Here is an 18,484-nt window from a genome sequence, read left to right on the forward strand (position 1 = left end):
GTTATATTTTTTTATTATTATATCAAAGGGGTTAAATTAAAAGATAATGTGGTATGACATATCAATATAATTATTACTGATTCTGAAAATGTTTTATGAAGTACATATATCTATTTAAATCTATATCTAATATGTCAAACAAAGTGTTCAAAATACCAAGTTAATTAGTTCTATACTTAACCACATGCTTCACTCATGTAGTAACTTCCCATATTGGACTAATACAAATCGACCTAATCCAATAATTAATTAGCAGTTGCTAACTATAATACCCCAACCACCCTAAAGTAACAAACACATCATCATTATGAGGCTTATAATTGCATGCTCCATGATTATCCACAAAAACAATTGATTAAAATCAACAATTCATTATCCAAATCATCAATTGTTTTTGTGGATAATCATGGTAGTTTCTGAAAAATGAACAAATCCACAAAAATCTCATCCATATGTGAAAATTATAATCTTAATACTTCCTCCATCCTCATAAAATGTAATTCATTTTTAAATGACATAAATTTTAATAAAATAATTGAATATATTGTGAGTATGGGGCAAGGGTCACACTTTATTGTGAGTGAACAATTTATCAAAAATAGAATGAATACATTTTATGAGTACAAATAAAATTGACAAATTTGATATACTCCCTTCGTCTCCATAACAAGTGTTACAGTTTATTTCGGCAAGGAAAATTAGTATTATTAAAGAGTAAAAATAAAATAAAAAGTGGTGGAACTCACTTTTATTTTGTGAGAGAAATAGAATTAAAGTGGAGATGATTAAAGATAGAAAGGTGAAAGGTAATGAAGTTCACTTTCTTATTTTAGAAATATGACACTTGTTATGAGACAGCTCAAAAAGGAAATTAGCACACTTGTTATGGAACGGAGAGAGTACATTTTATGAGGACTCCGTTTCTCGAAAATTGTAATTTTTTCTTTTTTTTAGAAACTACCTCTTACATTTTAAACCTTATTTATACTCAATAATTAAAAAAAATTCAACCATTTAACATTTTAATTTTCTTCGCTTTATACACGTCTTTCAATCATTATTATTAAAATTCTTCTTTCCAAATCACACTGTAATTTTTATAAAGGGTTAATTGCATATAAATATATTACTGAACTTTCAACAAATTCTTATTTTGCACACGCTTTAAAATCTTTAATAAAATTACTCAACTATTAATTTCTTCTCATTTTGCATATTTGTTCATTTTTTGGTCAAATTTGGGTCTAAAATGACGTCATTTTCATCTAACTATACATTACAATATCAATTCTATTTTTTCACACGATCATATTTATGCTATACAAATACATTTATGTTCAATTAGTATATTTATGCCATGTCACTACAATGAAAAATGGATAAATATATAAAATAAGAAGAAAATAATAATTAAATAATTTTAATAAAATTTTTAAAGTTCATGTGTAAAATAGAATTTATTGAAAGTTTAATAATTTATGTATGTAATTAATCCTTGTTTTTTAAACAGAATGAGTCTTAAAATTAAAAAGTCGTATATTCACCGATCTCAATGGACAAGACTGGAACAACCTCACATGATCATATTATCAGCACCCCATGATATTACTCCACAAGCTAATGATGCCCGAATATAAATTTTTATAATTGCAGATTATTTTATTACTGAACTTTATAATTGTAGGTTATTATATAAGAATAATACGTTAAAAAACAGTAGCAACACCAATACGTGGGATCTATGAGGAGCGAGTCACCAAATCAGAGGGGCGTACGTGGCATGTATCACACAGAAAAGGTGGTTAATCAAACGGCTATGTGATTTGTCGTTTTGCTCGCCCATCGTGATGGGCTGACAGCCCATTGTTTTGCATTTTCCAATGCCTTTTAAACTATGGTTGAGTTGAATTATAGGTTTAGGCTTTTAAAAAGATAGTAACATATGGTTGAGTTTTCTTGGCCAAGAATCCACAATTTTCCTCCAAACTTTTATGACACTATTTAAATTTTGAATACCACTTGCTAGATGTCAAATTTCACGTAGCTGGGCCCCCTATTTTCTTAAATTTATATATTTGACCAAAAATGAGTTGAAATGGGCAAGAAAGAGATTTTGCCAATTTATTGTGTAAAGATGTGAAGTTTATTTTATCAAGGTTTTATCCTCGCATTAATACAATTTTTAATGGACCGACCTATTTTAGTAGTGAAGAGATTGACGATGTGGTGATTGGAAGAAAAAATAGTGTTGTAATTATTACACTATCTTAGAAGCTGTAGGGTTATGTTATTTGACGTATTTAACTTTCTATATAAGCTAATTTAACTTTCTATAGTGTTTTAATTATAATTTATACATATAAACTAATTAAAATAAAATAGATTGCCAAATTGTACTAATTGCACATCTTCCGATTCTTGGACCCTTTTCGGGGGAAAAGATATTTTGTTAATTAAATAATTAGTTGTTGTCACAAATGTTTTCGGGAAAAAAAATCATAAATGAGCAACTTTGAAGTCAAATAAGCTACCTTACACTAGCAAATTAGCAAAGGTAGGACAAGGTTAAAACGCGCTATTAGGACTTAATCTTTGATGCTTAGTGATGAAGTACACTTAATTTAAGCTTCCGAATAAATTAAGTACGCTTAGGGCGTGTTTGGTGCCCTCAAATACTGCTAATAAGAAATGGTTTCGGGCACTTTACAATTGTTTGGTGCCCATTAAACATTTTATGAGCAGCCCGCAATAAACACATGGCCCGGTGAAAATCCATTGTTTTCTCCGTATAACGTTTCGCGCCTCACCCCTCCGATTCTTTTTCCAGCTTTCAGAAAACAATTTTCGGTGCCTTAATTACCCTTCGACTTCTTTATTCAAAACTCGATTTCTAGGTCAAAAATTCCCAGCCACCTTTTTTTCACATTCGCTACTCTCTGAAACTCGCGACGAAGAAGAAGCAGATCGAAGAATTGCTGGAGAACGGTAAGAACCCAAACTTTAGAAATTGGTTTGAATTCATCAATATAATCTTTCGTTCCTATTGTTTGTGATGTCCTTTTGATTTTGAGAGCTAAGATTTCCCACCATTTTTTGATTCGTAATATGGAAGTTGATTTCAACATTTTTTGAGAGCTAAGGTTCCCCAACCATTTTTAGGGTTTGATTCGCAAGATATAAGTTGATTTATTTGCTTTGATTTCAACATTTTTTGAATGTTTCTATCTGTTTCACATGAACTTCTGCAATTAGGAAGACAATAATTTTTATTTGGTTTGGATAAACGGCCACGCAGTGTGCATCTACATATGTAGCGATTAATGTGTCTGAAATTAGGAAGACAAGAACTTGAATCTCAAATTGGCCACTCTCTGACCCAGATATTGGGCATTTGTGCATCTACATATTTGGCAGTTGTGCACCTAGATATTGGGTTATCTCAGTTCCTAATATTGGGTTAAGCTCATCTGTTCTTTGTTCCTAATATTGGGTTAAGTAAGTTTGTTCTTCGTTTCTCGACATTATAGATAAACTGATTGAGGAAAATTTATCAATTTGATATAGCTAGTGTTACAATTGTGTTGTTGTACTATATGAGATAATTTGCTTGATTTAACACTACTTCGTTGGCCCCATTGTTGTTATTACATGGCTTGTTGCTTCTATATCTATTGGTGTTGAATTAAAATAAAGTTTGTGATTACCTAATGTGGATCTTGTGCTGCAATAGGCAGAAATATATGCTGAAAAATATAGTTGTGACTTACAAATACCCATTTTCTGTTTTAGATGGCTGGAAGAATACGTCCTTGTGATAAAGACATATTTTTCTTGGTACTACAACACATTTTGCTTCATCATATTGCACAAATTGGTATTGTCATTGCATATATAGCTGAGGCTGAATCAAGGAAAAGAAAACGTGGGACTGCAGTACCTAAATATGGCATGATTTGTAGGATGCCTGACCAAATAAAACATCTAGATCGAATGATAGGTTACACGGACATTGATTGTATTTCTAACTTACGTATGGACCGTAGTACCTTTGGGAGACTATGTCAAATCTTGAGGGTAAGAGGGGGTTTAGTTAATGGTAATTATGTTACAGTAGAGGAACAGGTTGCCATATTTTTGTCTATGTTGGCCCATCATAAAAAAAATAGGGTAGTGAGATTTGATTTTTGGAGGTCTGGGCAAACAATATCGCATTATATCCACGCGGTATTAGAAGCAATTATTAGATTACATGATATCTTCTTGGTTAAGCCCGAGGCTGTCACAGATGAATGCACGGACACGCGATGGAAATGGTTCAAGGTAACTAAATTAAACTATAGTTATTCCATATTAAACTATGTGGAATTGTTAATATATAATAATATAAATTTGTTTTAACTTCATTTCATGAATAGGGGTGTCTAGGCGCATTAGACGGGACCTATATCAACGTAACAGTGAGCAATAGTGACAAACCTCGATATAGGACAAGGAAGGGGCAGATCTCTACGAATGTCTTAGGCGTTTGTGATCAGAACTTGAACTTTGTTTACGTCCTTTCCGGGTGGAAAGGTTCAGCCAACGATTGTAGGATCTTGCGAGACGCATTGAACATACCACACGGATTAAAAGTTCCCAAGGGTATATCCAAAAACTCACATACTTAATTAGTGATTATAGCTGCCATTGATGGTTGTTAATAATTGCTGGAATATAACTATTTTTGTTGCTTTGTTGTGTTCACAACAGGAAAATACTATTTGTATGACAATGGTTACGCAAATAGCGAGGGTTTTCTAACACCTTTTAAAGGTGTTCGATACCACCTCAGAGAGTGGGGTCCTAATTCTGCTCGACCTCAAAACAAAGAGGAACTTTTTAACCTGAGACATGCTAAGGCACGTAATGTGATTGAGAGGGCTTTCGGGATAATGAAGATGAGATGGGGGATACTAAGATCTACAACATTTTATCCGATAAAGGTCCAAAATAGGCTAATAATGGCAACATTTTTAATTAACAACTTTATCCGCAAACAAATGGCTGTCGACCCAATTGAAGAGCAATACGATTCGATGGTTCAAGATGGTGATGTGGAGGTTGAACCTCCTAACTTTATTGATAATGTCGAGACTTCTCCCCATTGGAACACAGCTAGAGATACTTTGGCGAAAGGAATGTGGCAGCAGTATATTACTTCTGCCTAAAATATGTCTCCCTACAACAGATTTCATGGTTAAGTAAACTGTTATCTCTATATATGTTGATTATGCGTATAGTTGATGATGGAACTTATGTAAATTCTGCCATTAACAAGTATTCAAATGCTACTGTTGTGTTTTTCTGTAAATTTGATATATACTTGTTGTTGTGTTGTGTATAATTTCAGAATGGAGGCCATGTCTGAAGTTTCACATACCACCCCCTTTTGTAGTTGCGGTCACGGAGCAATGAAACTGAAGTGCGCTGGTCCCGGAGCAAATTTTCCGGGTCGATATTACTACAAATGTCCACTAAAAGGCAATCACCCCAATGGATTCTATTGGTACGATGAGTATCACGGTACGTGTTCAAGGAGGTCAGCCTCTTCCACCAATTCTCCAATTCAGAACTATCAACCACGAGCGCATTCTCAATTCATGCCACCTGCTGTCTTTGATACGGCTCAAGATATAGTTCATTGGAGCGTTGGCCTGCATTCTCCACTTGGATATCTTGAACTTATAACCTTGATCCTGTTTTTGGCCATCGTGTTAGTTGTTGTTGGAATTGTGATGGGCAAATTTATGTAAGGGGATGGTTCATGGCTCCATTGACTATGTACTTGACTACCTAACTTTCTTGTGCCTCTGTGTTGTCGTTTTTGTGTTGAATCTTATCCGCACTTGGGAAAATTGAATTTTCAGAAATTGAACCTTTCGTTATAATATTTCGAACTTATATCTCTCTGTCTCGATTGGTTTGCCTTTATTTTATTTTTTTAATTCAAGATGGTAATTTGTAGTATAATATCTCATACTCGTGTACTTTTATGGCTGACAGATTTTATGTGAGGATTTATGGATACATTTGTATTTCCCAAATGCATTGACTGATTTTATGACTGACAGATTTTATGTGAGGATTTATGGATACATTTCATAATTTAAATAGATAAATATTTATAAGGTCATGTTATAAACCAGTAAAGTGACAAACTACATGTATTTTCCGGCAATAAGATATATTAAGATATACACAACACTAATATATGTTAATATAGTATATCAATTTATAATATTTTTATATCTAATGAATATATAATTTAATTTTAAAATTTTGTGTTTCTATAAAACAAATATAACCTTCCAACAATTATCATAAAATAGATAAACAAATATTTCGAATTTTGGAGACATTTGTATTTCCCAAATGCATTGACTGATATTAATGCATTAAATTTGTTTGTCTCCTTTTTTGATTTGTTAGTCGAACAAATTCTGCTGCAATGTTTATGCATATTCAAACTAACTTCCACCCACCACCAAATTAATTACTGAAATAAATTCATCCTACCACAATTGGTGATATACTGCTTGAGATCTTCTATAAAAGCTACACTAGTGATGATCGTTTTTATCCACCATCACACACAACATCTTCACCTTTCTCCATTGCTATTCCTATCGTTGCTTTCTACCCAAAATGTCACTCCCCCCTGTTGGTCCCCAAACATGGTTCCTCTATACTCATAACTGGGACGCCGCGAAAGATGAACTGCTACTCCAATGCCTGACAGAGAAAATCGAGGAGTGCAAGCCAACGCCGCCGCAGCTTGCACCACATGTACTTATCTACGCTATGAAATCACTAAACTCGCAACTGAATGCCGATTTATCATTGGCCAACGTCGAGGATCGGGTGGATTTTCTCCAACGTCGTTATGTGACGTTCAAGCATCTCATGAACATGCCCGAAACAGATTGGGATGAACTCACAAATGTTGTCCACGCCGATGACGCCGTGTGGTCTCGGCTGTTCAAGGTAAATATGTCTCGTCGTGATTTTTTTTTTCAGCTGTCTTATTTTAATTTCAATAAAAAATAGTCACAACATTTTTTTCATCGTGTAGGACGACCCATTCTACCAAGCGTACTATCATCGCGGCGAGCCCGAGTTCTACCGTATGTGTTTGTTGTTTGGCTCTAATGATGTGAAGGCGGAGGTAACACATACAGTCATTGTGATAGAGGATTCTTCGCCGACGGCTAAAAAAAACCGAGGCACTCATATGAATCCTGATGGTAGTTCATCGGAAGATGAAGTGAATTCGCCCAATGTTTACCGTAAGCTATTTCATGATGACGCTTGCTCTAGTGTCTCTCCGGCGCTCCCTAACTACGTCAAAGGTTCAGCCAACGTCCCATGGTCAAAAATAAAAAACAAGTTCGTTGCACCGTCTCGTTCCAAGTATCCGCCCAAAAATGCATTTTCGGTTAAACCGAAAGATGACAAAAACAGCGAAGGTGGGTTTGGCGGTAGCTCTTGTGCGTCGTGGTCACCTTTTAAATAGATTTCAGGTTTTCGAGAAGCTATGTTTTTTATTTGGACCTGAAATAAAACCGAACATGCATTGCTACGCATGTATTGTTGGTCCATTAAATTTCCTTTTGTAGTTGGTTCATTGAAGTTTATTTTGTTGTTGATACTCCAACAGCTATAAGAGGGCATAGATTTTGTCCTCTAATTTTGGTTTCTATAATTAAGTTGGAGGTTTTATAATGAAACAAATCAAGTATTAGAGTTGTTATATTTATAGTGTCATTGTTGCCTTCTTGGGTTAACTGCTCGCATCAAGTACCTGTTTCTTCTTATGGACAATACACATTTGTTGAATAACTAAAACAAAGAAGAAATCTGCCAATGACTTCAAATGATAAAATGTCATCAATAATCCAACAACATTAGCAAGCCAAACATATACTGCATGTCCATAATAGCATTCTAGGTACTTTAAAAAAAAGAACACAAACCCCAAATTAAACAGATTCAAATCATCACACACAAGGAGTACTTAAGGTAACCTAGGGGTTCCACAAAAAACAGCAGCAACTTCGAGTAATTCAAACAGCAAGCTACTTGAACTTCAGGCGAAGTAGGTAGTGCACGTACTCGGATTTCGCTTCATCCGGCAGGCTGGTAAAAACGTCAAGGCGCTCTACCTCTTTAGCAAGCAAGTCGGTGATTTCGAACTTGTCCGTGAGGGTTAGTCCCGGGATGGAGCCTAGTTGGGCAAAGACCTCCTTCCTCGCCTTTGAGATGTCGAAATCGTACCCCATCCTACTTGCTATTGTATTCAAATGCTCGCCCGTCATGCTTGTTATCTCAGACAGTGCGGCATACATCTTATCGACGCCGTCATCTCGTTTTCTCTTCCTCGCCGGTGCACGCACTTCAGGTGCTGGTTTGAAGCTTTGGCTCACACTATCAGCTGCATCCGTAGTTTCGTACATGTCATCAAGAGTGACATGATAATCTCCATCAACGTGTGGCTCGGTGAGGTCGATGTTACGGTACATCTCGTGCGCAGCCTCCATGATATCTTCCGCACCATCGCCGGTAGCCCTATCTTTTCCAAAGATCTCACTCCAATCATCCAAGTATGGCCAACTCTTCTTGCGCATATTTCGCGCATTATTGTCACGCTGAAATAAGTTTAGATTGTTAGTTAATGCAGCCCCACAAATTATAAAATACAACATAAAAACAGCCTATTACCCTCATAATTTCCTCCCATTGTTCATCGGTACAATCGATCATGTGTTTCCCATTCAAGTTGAAGCCAAATCCACTTTTCCCTAGCATTCCCGATAGCGAAGAGTAATTCTTCTTCCATATTGTGATTCTGGAATTTATGTGAGGCATTCCCTTCAAATCCGTATTTGGGAATTCCTTCTTCATCGCTTCCTCCAACTTACTCAAATATCCGGCGCGAAAACCATTATCCGATTTCCAGCCTTGCGCAACCAACTCTTTCATAGCAGCCAACAAAACCTCCTCCTCTCGAACCGACCAACTACGTCGGGTCTTGTCGGTCTTGTTTATTCGACCACCACGAACGAATCCATTGCTTCCTGTTGCTAAACGCCATAGAAAATAACATTGGAACAGCAGGAGTGTTTGGGTTTTAACATGTTGAGACAGTAGCATCAACACAAAAATAATCAATGGAACAGTAGTCCCCCTCTCTAAAAAGGTTAGCATATGCATCACCCCTAACACCCAAGTTTTCCGGCAACAAAACATAAAAAAAGCTCAGATCTTTAAATATTTGAAGCATTGCTTTACATGAGCATAACATATTTCGTATATGTTTTAGACACAAATATCAAAAGTAGAGAGTAAAATTCAAACCAACACATATAACAGATCTGCATTTCCAGAAATAATATGAAGAAGTTCAAAGCGTTTTCACCTTGAGTGGCTGAACTCATTTTGGTCGCGGCGCAGATCTGTGCAAACACTCCACTTCCAGGCGAGTCGTTTCAACTACTGTTTCTAGCTATGGCGCGAGAAGTGAAATATACAGAATATGAAGGAATAGGAATAAGTATCGCCCTTTGAAAATCAAAGGGGTACGCTTGGGATTATGGGTTTAGTGGAGGGATAGTTGTGTCTTTTAACTCATTTATCTTTGCCTTTGTATTGAGCACCAAACAATATGTAAAGATTAATGAGTTATCTTTTATTGGTAGCAAACACCCATACGAAAATTTAATCTGGCTTAAATCCGTAAAAGATATCCATAGATAATTAATATGTCTTAATCCGAAAAGCTACACCAAACACGCCCTTAGTTTAATTTAATTACAAAAAAGCGTTCAACCATATTTTCGTTTTTCTAGAATGAGGGGCCACAAATGCAATATAAAGTAAAATATGGGCTGCGAAAAAAATCAGAAATACCAAACAAACAGCCCCGGCCCCTCGGAAACCACCACCGCCTTTTTCCACCACTATAAATACATTGCACTCGTATAGTCCGGTTTGCCAAAATCACTACTCAAAATCCTCTCTCTACACATTCCAAACAAAACCGGTTAAAAATGGCGGCTGCAGCTCGTAAATCATGCGGACCGGTCATCCGGTCCATTTCCCCTTCCTCAACATTGAACCGCCACTTCTCCGCCCAATCGCCGCCGCGCAACTCTTCTTCCTTCGCTTCCGCCTCCACCTCTGCCTACACCTCGTCACGCTCCTTCCGCAGACCGGCCTCCCCCACCCGCGTGAACCTCTACAACTACGCTACTCCTTCGATCAGCTTCTCCCTGGACCGGTCCGGTTCTCGGAACCAGACTGTCTCATGCTCCAGCCGGTCCGCGAAGCCTCCGGCCGGCGCGGCTCCTCATAGGAGGACGTGCATGTGCTCTCCCACAAACCACCCCGGTTCATTCCGATGCAGCTTGCACAAAGCGGCCGGCGGCGGCGGCGTCAACGGCCAGGTTTCCAATAACAGCTCGCGGACGCCGGCCTGCGGGAGCTCCAGCCGATTGATTCTCCGGCGGTCCGCCATGAAGAATTCGCTGGTGCGGATCGGCACCGTCGAGGGGGATTTGGTGATGAGAGCACTGGCGGCTCTGATCCGCCCCACCTCCCACCACCAGCGGCGCCGCGGGGAGTTCCGGCCGCGCCCTAGCCGGCTATCGACTGTGTCGAAGACTTAATTAAGTGGTAATGAAAGGTGTGAATCGCGAGCTGCGGTGATGCCGGAAGAACGCGGCGCCGGCTGAAGGTTATTTAACGGGGATGGTATTTTTTAGATCCGGCGACCGACGACCCAATTTGATCGGAGAAGGAGCCGACATATTTTTTCATTTGGCAATATATGTACAGCAATATTAGTTTATTTATAGAAATAATATCACGTAAATATATGAACTATTATCAATTAATTCATTATTAAAATACAATTTTATTAAGAAAGGGGAAAAAAAAGACCTAAAGAAACCCTTGAATGCACAAAGACGCAAGCTCAGGATCGAGCTTTGTTAAAATCTTGTTATAGAAAATTCAATAAAAAAACTATAATAAAAAAGAAGAATATTCATCTAGAAAGAAAGCCAAAACACAAAAAAGGACAGAATGTACTATCAATTTGTTCATAATTGCACATAAAGTTTAATTCTTGTATTAACAAATTACATACAAATTTTAATATGAAAATATTAAATCTCCTTAATGAAGAAGATATGATAATATATACTCCCTCCGTCCACTAATTCAAGACTTACTTTCCTTTTTGGTCTGTCCACCAACTCAAGACCTATCTATTTTTAATAAGTTTTATTCATATTTTAATTGGTGAGTTCCAATAAATAATACTTCATCCGTCCACGAAATGAGTACCCATATTTTCTTTTTCGTCCGTCCACGAAATGAGTACCCATTTCTCTTTTTGGCAAGTGTACCCCACACATCTCTTTAATTAATACACTCAAAAAGTGGGACCCTTAAACTATTCACACCACACTCCATACATTTCTTAAAACCCGTGTCGTCCACAAATGAGTATTCATTTCGTGGACGGAGGGAGTACATTTTTTCTCCACTCAACAAATAAATAATACACTTTGTGGACCCCTTTTCTCCACTCAACCAATAAACAATATATTTTGTGGGACTCTTTCTCCACTCAACTAATAAAAATACTATTTTTCTTAAAATCAGTGTTTTTTCATGTAGGCCTTGAATTCAAGGACGGAGAGAGTAAATGCTAAGTCTATCATGATTTTTTGATGATTAAATATTGAGTACTAATCTAGCCAAAATTGGAAATTCTAGCCATCCAAATAGAAATGTAGAAATAATAATATTTTTTACTAAAATACCCTTAAAGAGCATTTGAATTGGTGAATGAGACAGCTATGATCGATAAGATTAATAGAATTAAAAGAGTTTGGTGGATGAGACAGATAAAATTAATAGAAGTGGAGGAGTGATTAAATAATCCATCAAACTTTTCAGTGATAAATGATCACTCAATTGGATGATTAGATACGGGCTGAATTATCAATCACGAGGCCAATCATGCAAATCAAACACTTGATTAAGATGAATCATTTTATCAATCACGCCTTATCATTCAAACCACACACCTCCTAATAGTGTGTAACAATATAAAATAGATTGTTACGCACTTTTTAGTCGCGAAAAAGTGTGTAATCATGTGATTTGAACTGTTACACACTTTTTTCGTAATTACACAATTTTACTATTATTGCACAATTTTGCAAATTAATTTTTGTGAAAATCGTGTAACCGTGTATTTTACATTGTTACGCATTTTTTTTTGGCAAAAGTTTAATATTATGTCGGAACTCATCGGGAAATCGAGAATCGACAGATAATGAAACCTTAAAAAATGGGGATTTCAAATTAGAAGATTGGGAGAGGGGGAGAGAAAGAGATTGGCGAGGAGAGAGAGAGCAGTGGAGATCTGAGGATAGAGACGACATGACAACATCTGTGGTGGCGGAGGACATCGGTGGCGCACAATAGAGTGAGTGATAAACGACGGCACAAAAAAGGAAGAGAGATAGGCGAGGAAAGATGGATGTTACTGCAACCGCATGTGCCTTGTCGTCGGGGAAAAGGCGTCGGCGTAGGCGTAGCGAAAATTTAGGAAAGGGAATGACGCGAGGTTTCTGTTGGTGGAGGCGGGGTGGGAGGTGCGGCGGTGCTCGGCATGGGTGGAGGGCAAAAAATAGTGGCAGTGGTGGTGCCCAGCGGCGGGGGAGGTTCTGTTGGTGGAGGTGGGGGTGCAGCGAGGGTGGCGGTGTGATAACACTCATGTTTCCATGGTTTTTAATGCTCATATAATGTCAAATTTATAGGAAATTAAGTGTTGGATAGTTGTTTTGTGCTTATATTGCTTTATCTTGAGAATTATGATACCTGCTCGAACTTTGATGGAATTTACAGAAATATTAAGTCCGAATTTTGAAGAATTGTCTGAAATAGAAGTTGTAGATCATCTCGAAACGAGTTCGTGAGCGCAAATTGGAGTTCGGACAAGGGAGATATGGCCGAAATAAGAAAGTCGCGCGTAGTAGCGAAATCACCGACGACCCGCCGGATGAAGAAGGAATTTTGCACGGAGGTCGGTGACCCTGCCGGCGGCCGCCGGAAACTCGGCGACGGCGGCGACCCAACCGATGGTCGCAGGAAAAAGGCAGATTTTGGCTAGGACTGCGACGATCGCCGCTCGTTCGAGAAACCTTATTTTATGCGTTTTTCGAGCTCTAATTGTATTTTTTCCCCTTTATCTATATATATAGGTCCTTTTCCTGACCTATTATACATCTCTTTACCTCTCTTCTTCCTTTTTTTTATATTTTTCTGTTATAGACTTAGAATTTTATTGCTTTCATAGATTAGATTTCTTTTCCTGTAAAATTGAAGATTTCAACATTCAAGCTGTTACTTCATACATTTATTCCGGATTTTATTAATTCAATTACTTTTATTGCTTTCATGTTTGTTATGGTTTTGATTTATTTTGTGATGTCTGACTAGTTTCTTTATAGAACCTAGGGTTTGTACATAGGTGATTGAATATGTGTTTTTGATTTATTGATATCAATTTGCCCTTTATCTTGTGATTCATGATTCTTGGTGCTTGATTTTTTGTGAATTATCTGATCAATAAGTTACATGTCTAGCTGTTCAGTTTAAGTCTTAAATGTGATAATTGTTAGTCGATTCAAGAATGCATGATATAGTTTTACCTTGAGTCTTGAATGTGATAGTTGGGCTATAGGAAACTATTTTTTGTGTGCTATTGGGAGTTAATTTATTCTCTTGAGACTTGAATGGTATGGTAAATTTATAAATCTACTTTCATAGTGTTCGTTAGAGAAGATTATGAATAATTTAGTGATCTTTCATCAGGACTGGATTAAAATTGACAATTGAATCAATAGGTTGAATGCATGTGTTTGATTAACGATAGTACATCCCTAGGGTCAAAGTCTTTTATTATTTGATTTATTATTCTGCTTTTATATGCTTTGTGTTGAATTTAGTTTTATTCTCCATCATATTTTTCTTGTTGCCTGAATATTGCAGTAGTAGTAGTATTATTAAGATTACTTAGAGTGCTTTCGATTATCAGTCTCTGTGGATATGATACTTGATTGCTATTTATACTACGATTATACTGTGTTACTTGCGGTATTTTTGATTCTATAAAAATAGTTATCACGGTGCCCGACGGGGGCAGGGCGGCGCTGCCATGGAGAGATGAGTGTGACGTTTTCAGGAATAGAGAGATGAGAGATATCTATTTTTCTTTATAATTGTTTTTGAATTATATTATTACAAAAATCATTAAGGGCATGTTTGTTTGCCAGGAAAGTAATGTGAATTGGGATTGTTATTCCCAGGAAAATGATTCCGTGAAAAATGAATCCTAATAGATTCATTTTCCAGTGTTTGGAAATACCAAAAATATTTATTAGTATTCTGGATTTGTATCATTAAATAAATATAATTAATCAATATATAATAATAATAATAATAATAATAATAATAATAATAATAATAATAATAATAATAATAATAATAATAATAATAATAATAATAATAATAATAATAATAATAATAATAATAATAATAATAATAGAAACATTAAATTCCAACTAAATAAAAATTATAATTTACATTTTATTATAAAATAATACAAATAAATAAGAATCCTGAGAATGAGGAAAAAGAATACCTAAGAAAAGCTAGGGAATAAGAATCCTGGAAAGTTGCACTACTTTCCTTGTTTTCAGGATTCTTATTACTTTCCTTGACTCGTAAAAATTTAACCAAACACAGGAATTTAATATTTTGGAATCAGATTACTTTCCCAGGTCAAAATCCGTGCCAAACAAACATGCCCTAAGGGAAAACTAGTATATTTACATATCCATAAGGATTATTATTTGGAGACGACACATCAAACCGTGAGCACTACCGAGGAGTATCTCGTCTTGCGGATAGAGGATCTTCCTTGACTCGGCCTTCTATTTTGATTTTTTTCTTGTATTTTCAATATAGTTTATTTCCCTGTAATTCTGATTTTCTACATTTTCCATTTCATTTGTAAATGCCCAAGATATATTTCCAACATTTATTATTGCACCAGCTTGTTTATCTCATTTTGCTGAAATGTACCAAACCTCAAGCTTTGTGCAGCAGACTCTATTCTTCTCTGTCCTTGCCCCTACAGAGCTTCAACCGGTAATTTTTATTGTTTCCGTAAAATATTCATGAGCAATTATCATCTCCTGTTCTTCATTTACTTTGTGTAAATTCAACACATAGCTTCATATGCCTCAAACCATAATTCATGTCCTTAAGTTTAAAGCTTTATTTCCTTTGATTAAGAGCACATACACGGCTACACATAACCGAACATCCTTAATTGGATAATTTGTCTGAATTCATAAGAAATCAAATGAACAAAATTTTATCTTCTGCACAAAGAAAATAAATAGATTGAGATGAGGGCAGAGTCGCACAGCCCGAACGAGCTCAGGCAGAGAGAGAGAGAGATGTAGCGGCTGGCGGCGGATTCGTCGGAGGTGGCAACGGCGTCAGACTCAGAGAGAGGGAGCGAGAGGTTGAGAGAGAAAGAGGGAGGTGAAGAAGAAACGAGGAAGGAGGTTGCTGTATGTACGTATATTAAAGAGGGAGAAATGGGCTCTGCTTTTTTTTTTGAAGCGGAGAAATGGGCTCTGTTGTAGGGCCTTGTTTTATTTATTAAATTGGGCTCTAATAGTTGCTTAAGCTTTAATTTATTGTGGCCTGAAAGTTTGGGATTGCTTTACAAATTGAAATTGGATTTGATTTTAATTAAAAGTTGAGCTGATTCTCCATAATAAAAGATTTTAAATATTAATTTTATTAATTGAACCCATGTTTTTAAAGGCTTTATAAAATAAATTTCTTAGTTTTAATTAAATTATTTTTAAAGTTGAATTAAACCTTATATTTTATTATTTGAATTTCATCCGACTAGGATGTGACGCGATCAGGACGAAAGTTTTGATTGAATTATAAAAGTTAGCTATCAACTTCAAGTTTCAAGTGTGTGATATACTTAATTATATATGCTATGATTGTTTATTATCCATTATAATATTATATGTTTATTATATATGTCATGAACTATATATCCCTAGAGGCTTGCTCAATGGGTCCAGGACATTAAAGTCCTTAGTATGTTATAGTGCGAATTTAAGTTATGAATGTTACAGCAAAACGTATGTGTTACCATTTTATTAATTATTTGAATAATTATTGCATTATATCCCACGTTAAATATACTCTGTATGCTTATGACATATCTAATATTTCAGGTAATTGATGTTGGAGACGCGTGAAGGATTAAATGAGCCCATGAAGTTATTGTGCAAACATTTGATTTTATTTTTTGGGAATTGTATTGGAAATCCTTCTTGTTAATACTCATACAAATTTTCAGAATTTAGTATAGTTAGATATGAAAGAATTTCAATATCGTCCCAACAGACTTATATTCCCCTCAGTGATGATTGAGATCAAGGTAAGGTTATATACTCATGAAACTTTGAGACGAATCAATTTATAAAAAATCTATATGTGCTTTGTAATTATAAATACAACACTACATTTTTTTAGATACAACATATCATATCATGAAATTAATTTAATCAATAACTTCTTGGACTAGGCCTTATTAATTATGTCTAGTATGTCTAATTCTCTATGATAGATAAAAAAAATGTACTACTATGATTTATAAAATTTAATAAAATATATATTTAAGGGAATAGCTTTTTGCACTTAGTAGATTAACGAGCGATGCTATCTTTCTTCTTCTTTTCACTACTTTATAGTACAATATTTTGAGCTCATTATGTGTATGACAAAGAAAATGACATAAACTCCAAACTAAGCTTTCAAGAGGTTGTAAAATAGTACTACTATGTTTTAATAACAATCTATCCTGAAATTATATGACTTGATGTCTTATCGAATACTCACCATTAGCTATATGCAAATTCAAACAACATACTTCAATAAATTCAAATTGTTTAAAGTCAAAATACAAGGAAGCAATATGCAACTCCTTTCAGCCACTAATCTCAATCATCTGATTCTTTTCTCTTTTTTATTTTTTTCTGAGTAATTAAGATGAAAAATGTACACAAACACAAGACAATACTCAGGAGCAACACAATGCAACGAAATTAAAAAAAAAATTACTAACAATAATTGGAAGAAAACGCAAAATATCGTGAGAATTAAGTTAATACTTAAGTCGGTTTCATATCTTGAAACATTATGGACCAGAGCGAGTGAGCCGCACCATCATGATCATGATCGTGATTATCATCCATTGTTTCGGGCCTATAGTAGGCCAGTTTGGGGCTGAGGCCGAGCCTATCCATAGGCCCGGACAAAGCCGGGCTGGGACAAACAATGGCCCGGCCTCTGCCTCTGCCTGGGCATGGGGCTCCAATTTGGATGCATCTTGAAATCCATGAAGCGGCGATCAAGCGGCCCCGACCACATCACATTCCTCCTGCTCCGGTAGGGCGACACCTCCTGCGGCGGCGGGTTCCTGCGGAAGCCTAGCTTGCGGGCGAAGAGCTTCCTGGTGTTGTTCATGACGAGGACGAGGCGGGAGAGGGAGAGACCGCTTCTTCCGGCGCAGAGCTTGAGTATCTCGAGGCGGTGTCTGGCGACGGAGATGCCGAGGCTCTGCAGGAAGTCGTGGTTGAAGTAGGGAAGGTCTTCTTCCCCAACCTCGTTCCGAACCAGTGCGAGTCCGTACTCGTAGATTAGGCTCGCGTCTAGGTTTGTTTGCGATAACCATGCGTACCAATCCATCCTCGCTCACACTCACACTTTGTTTCTTTCACACCACTTTCATGTTTCCCACATTTATTTATACATGCTACGACTACACTTTATACCACTTCACTCGCCAGATTTTGTTGTAATCATATCTTTCATTCTAATTCAAGTTACTCACACCTCTAATTTCAAGTTAACTATTCATAAAAAGTTCACCAATTTTTTTATTTTAGACCATATATATTTCATAAGCCGTTGCAATAATAATATACTCCTTCCGTCAACCAAAAAAAAAAGTCTCTTTTTGCCATGTTGGGACATCCACAAAAAATAATTCATTTTTGTTATTTTTAGATGTCCACAAAAATTAGTCCATTCTTAATTCTAAAAACTTTCTATCACGTGATGAGCCGTTTTCTTATTAATACTACTTTTAAAGTAGGATCATTTCTCCACTCATAATACATTAACTAATTCTATGTAAACTCGTGTCGTTCTATTCTATGACTATTTTTTTGTGAACGAATGAAGTATTTTATTGAATTGTAACAAAATAGACCATGTTCAACTAAAATGAGATCGAAAAAAATATGTCATGATGTTGTTCCACCCT

At 36.2% G+C, this 18,484-nt stretch overlaps 4 protein-coding genes across 4 annotated transcripts; 2 read left to right on the top strand and 2 right to left on the bottom strand.

The window, feature by feature from the left end:
* The first annotated feature begins 3,709 nt into the window (after positions 1 to 3,709).
* Positions 3,710 to 5,804, top strand: LOC130988149 (uncharacterized). Its single transcript, XM_057911923.1, has 4 exons — positions 3,710 to 4,320; positions 4,416 to 4,641; positions 4,750 to 5,235; positions 5,390 to 5,804. The coding sequence occupies exons 1-3, from the start codon at positions 3,790 to 3,792 to the stop codon at positions 5,205 to 5,207; spliced, it is 1,215 nt and encodes a 404-aa protein (XP_057767906.1). The 5' UTR covers positions 3,710 to 3,789; the 3' UTR covers positions 5,208 to 5,235; positions 5,390 to 5,804.
* Positions 5,805 to 8,018: 2,214 nt separating this feature from the next.
* LOC130988150 (uncharacterized) lies at positions 8,019 to 9,094 on the bottom strand. The gene is made up of 2 exons (XM_057911924.1): positions 8,758 to 9,094; positions 8,019 to 8,684 (listed from the first exon to the last, which is right to left on the bottom strand). The coding sequence occupies exons 1-2, from the start codon at positions 9,016 to 9,018 to the stop codon at positions 8,115 to 8,117; spliced, it is 831 nt and encodes a 276-aa protein (XP_057767907.1). The 5' UTR covers positions 9,019 to 9,094; the 3' UTR covers positions 8,019 to 8,114.
* Positions 9,095 to 9,811: 717 nt separating this feature from the next.
* On the top strand, positions 9,812 to 10,931 carry LOC130988151 (uncharacterized). The gene has a single exon (XM_057911925.1). The coding sequence runs from the start codon at positions 10,086 to 10,088 to the stop codon at positions 10,701 to 10,703; it is 618 nt and encodes a 205-aa protein (XP_057767908.1). The 5' UTR covers positions 9,812 to 10,085; the 3' UTR covers positions 10,704 to 10,931.
* A 6,220-nt stretch (positions 10,932 to 17,151) lies between these two features.
* Positions 17,152 to 18,184, bottom strand: LOC130988152 (uncharacterized). The gene has a single exon (XM_057911926.1). It carries the CDS (start codon positions 17,902 to 17,904, stop codon positions 17,455 to 17,457), a length of 450 nt encoding a protein of 149 aa, XP_057767909.1. The 5' UTR covers positions 17,905 to 18,184; the 3' UTR covers positions 17,152 to 17,454.
* Between the last annotated feature and the right edge of the window lie 300 nt (positions 18,185 to 18,484).

This window comes from Salvia miltiorrhiza, chromosome 6, assembly GCF_028751815.1.
Source record: "Salvia miltiorrhiza cultivar Shanhuang (shh) chromosome 6, IMPLAD_Smil_shh, whole genome shotgun sequence".
NCBI classification, from domain to species: domain Eukaryota; kingdom Viridiplantae; phylum Streptophyta; class Magnoliopsida; order Lamiales; family Lamiaceae; genus Salvia; species Salvia miltiorrhiza.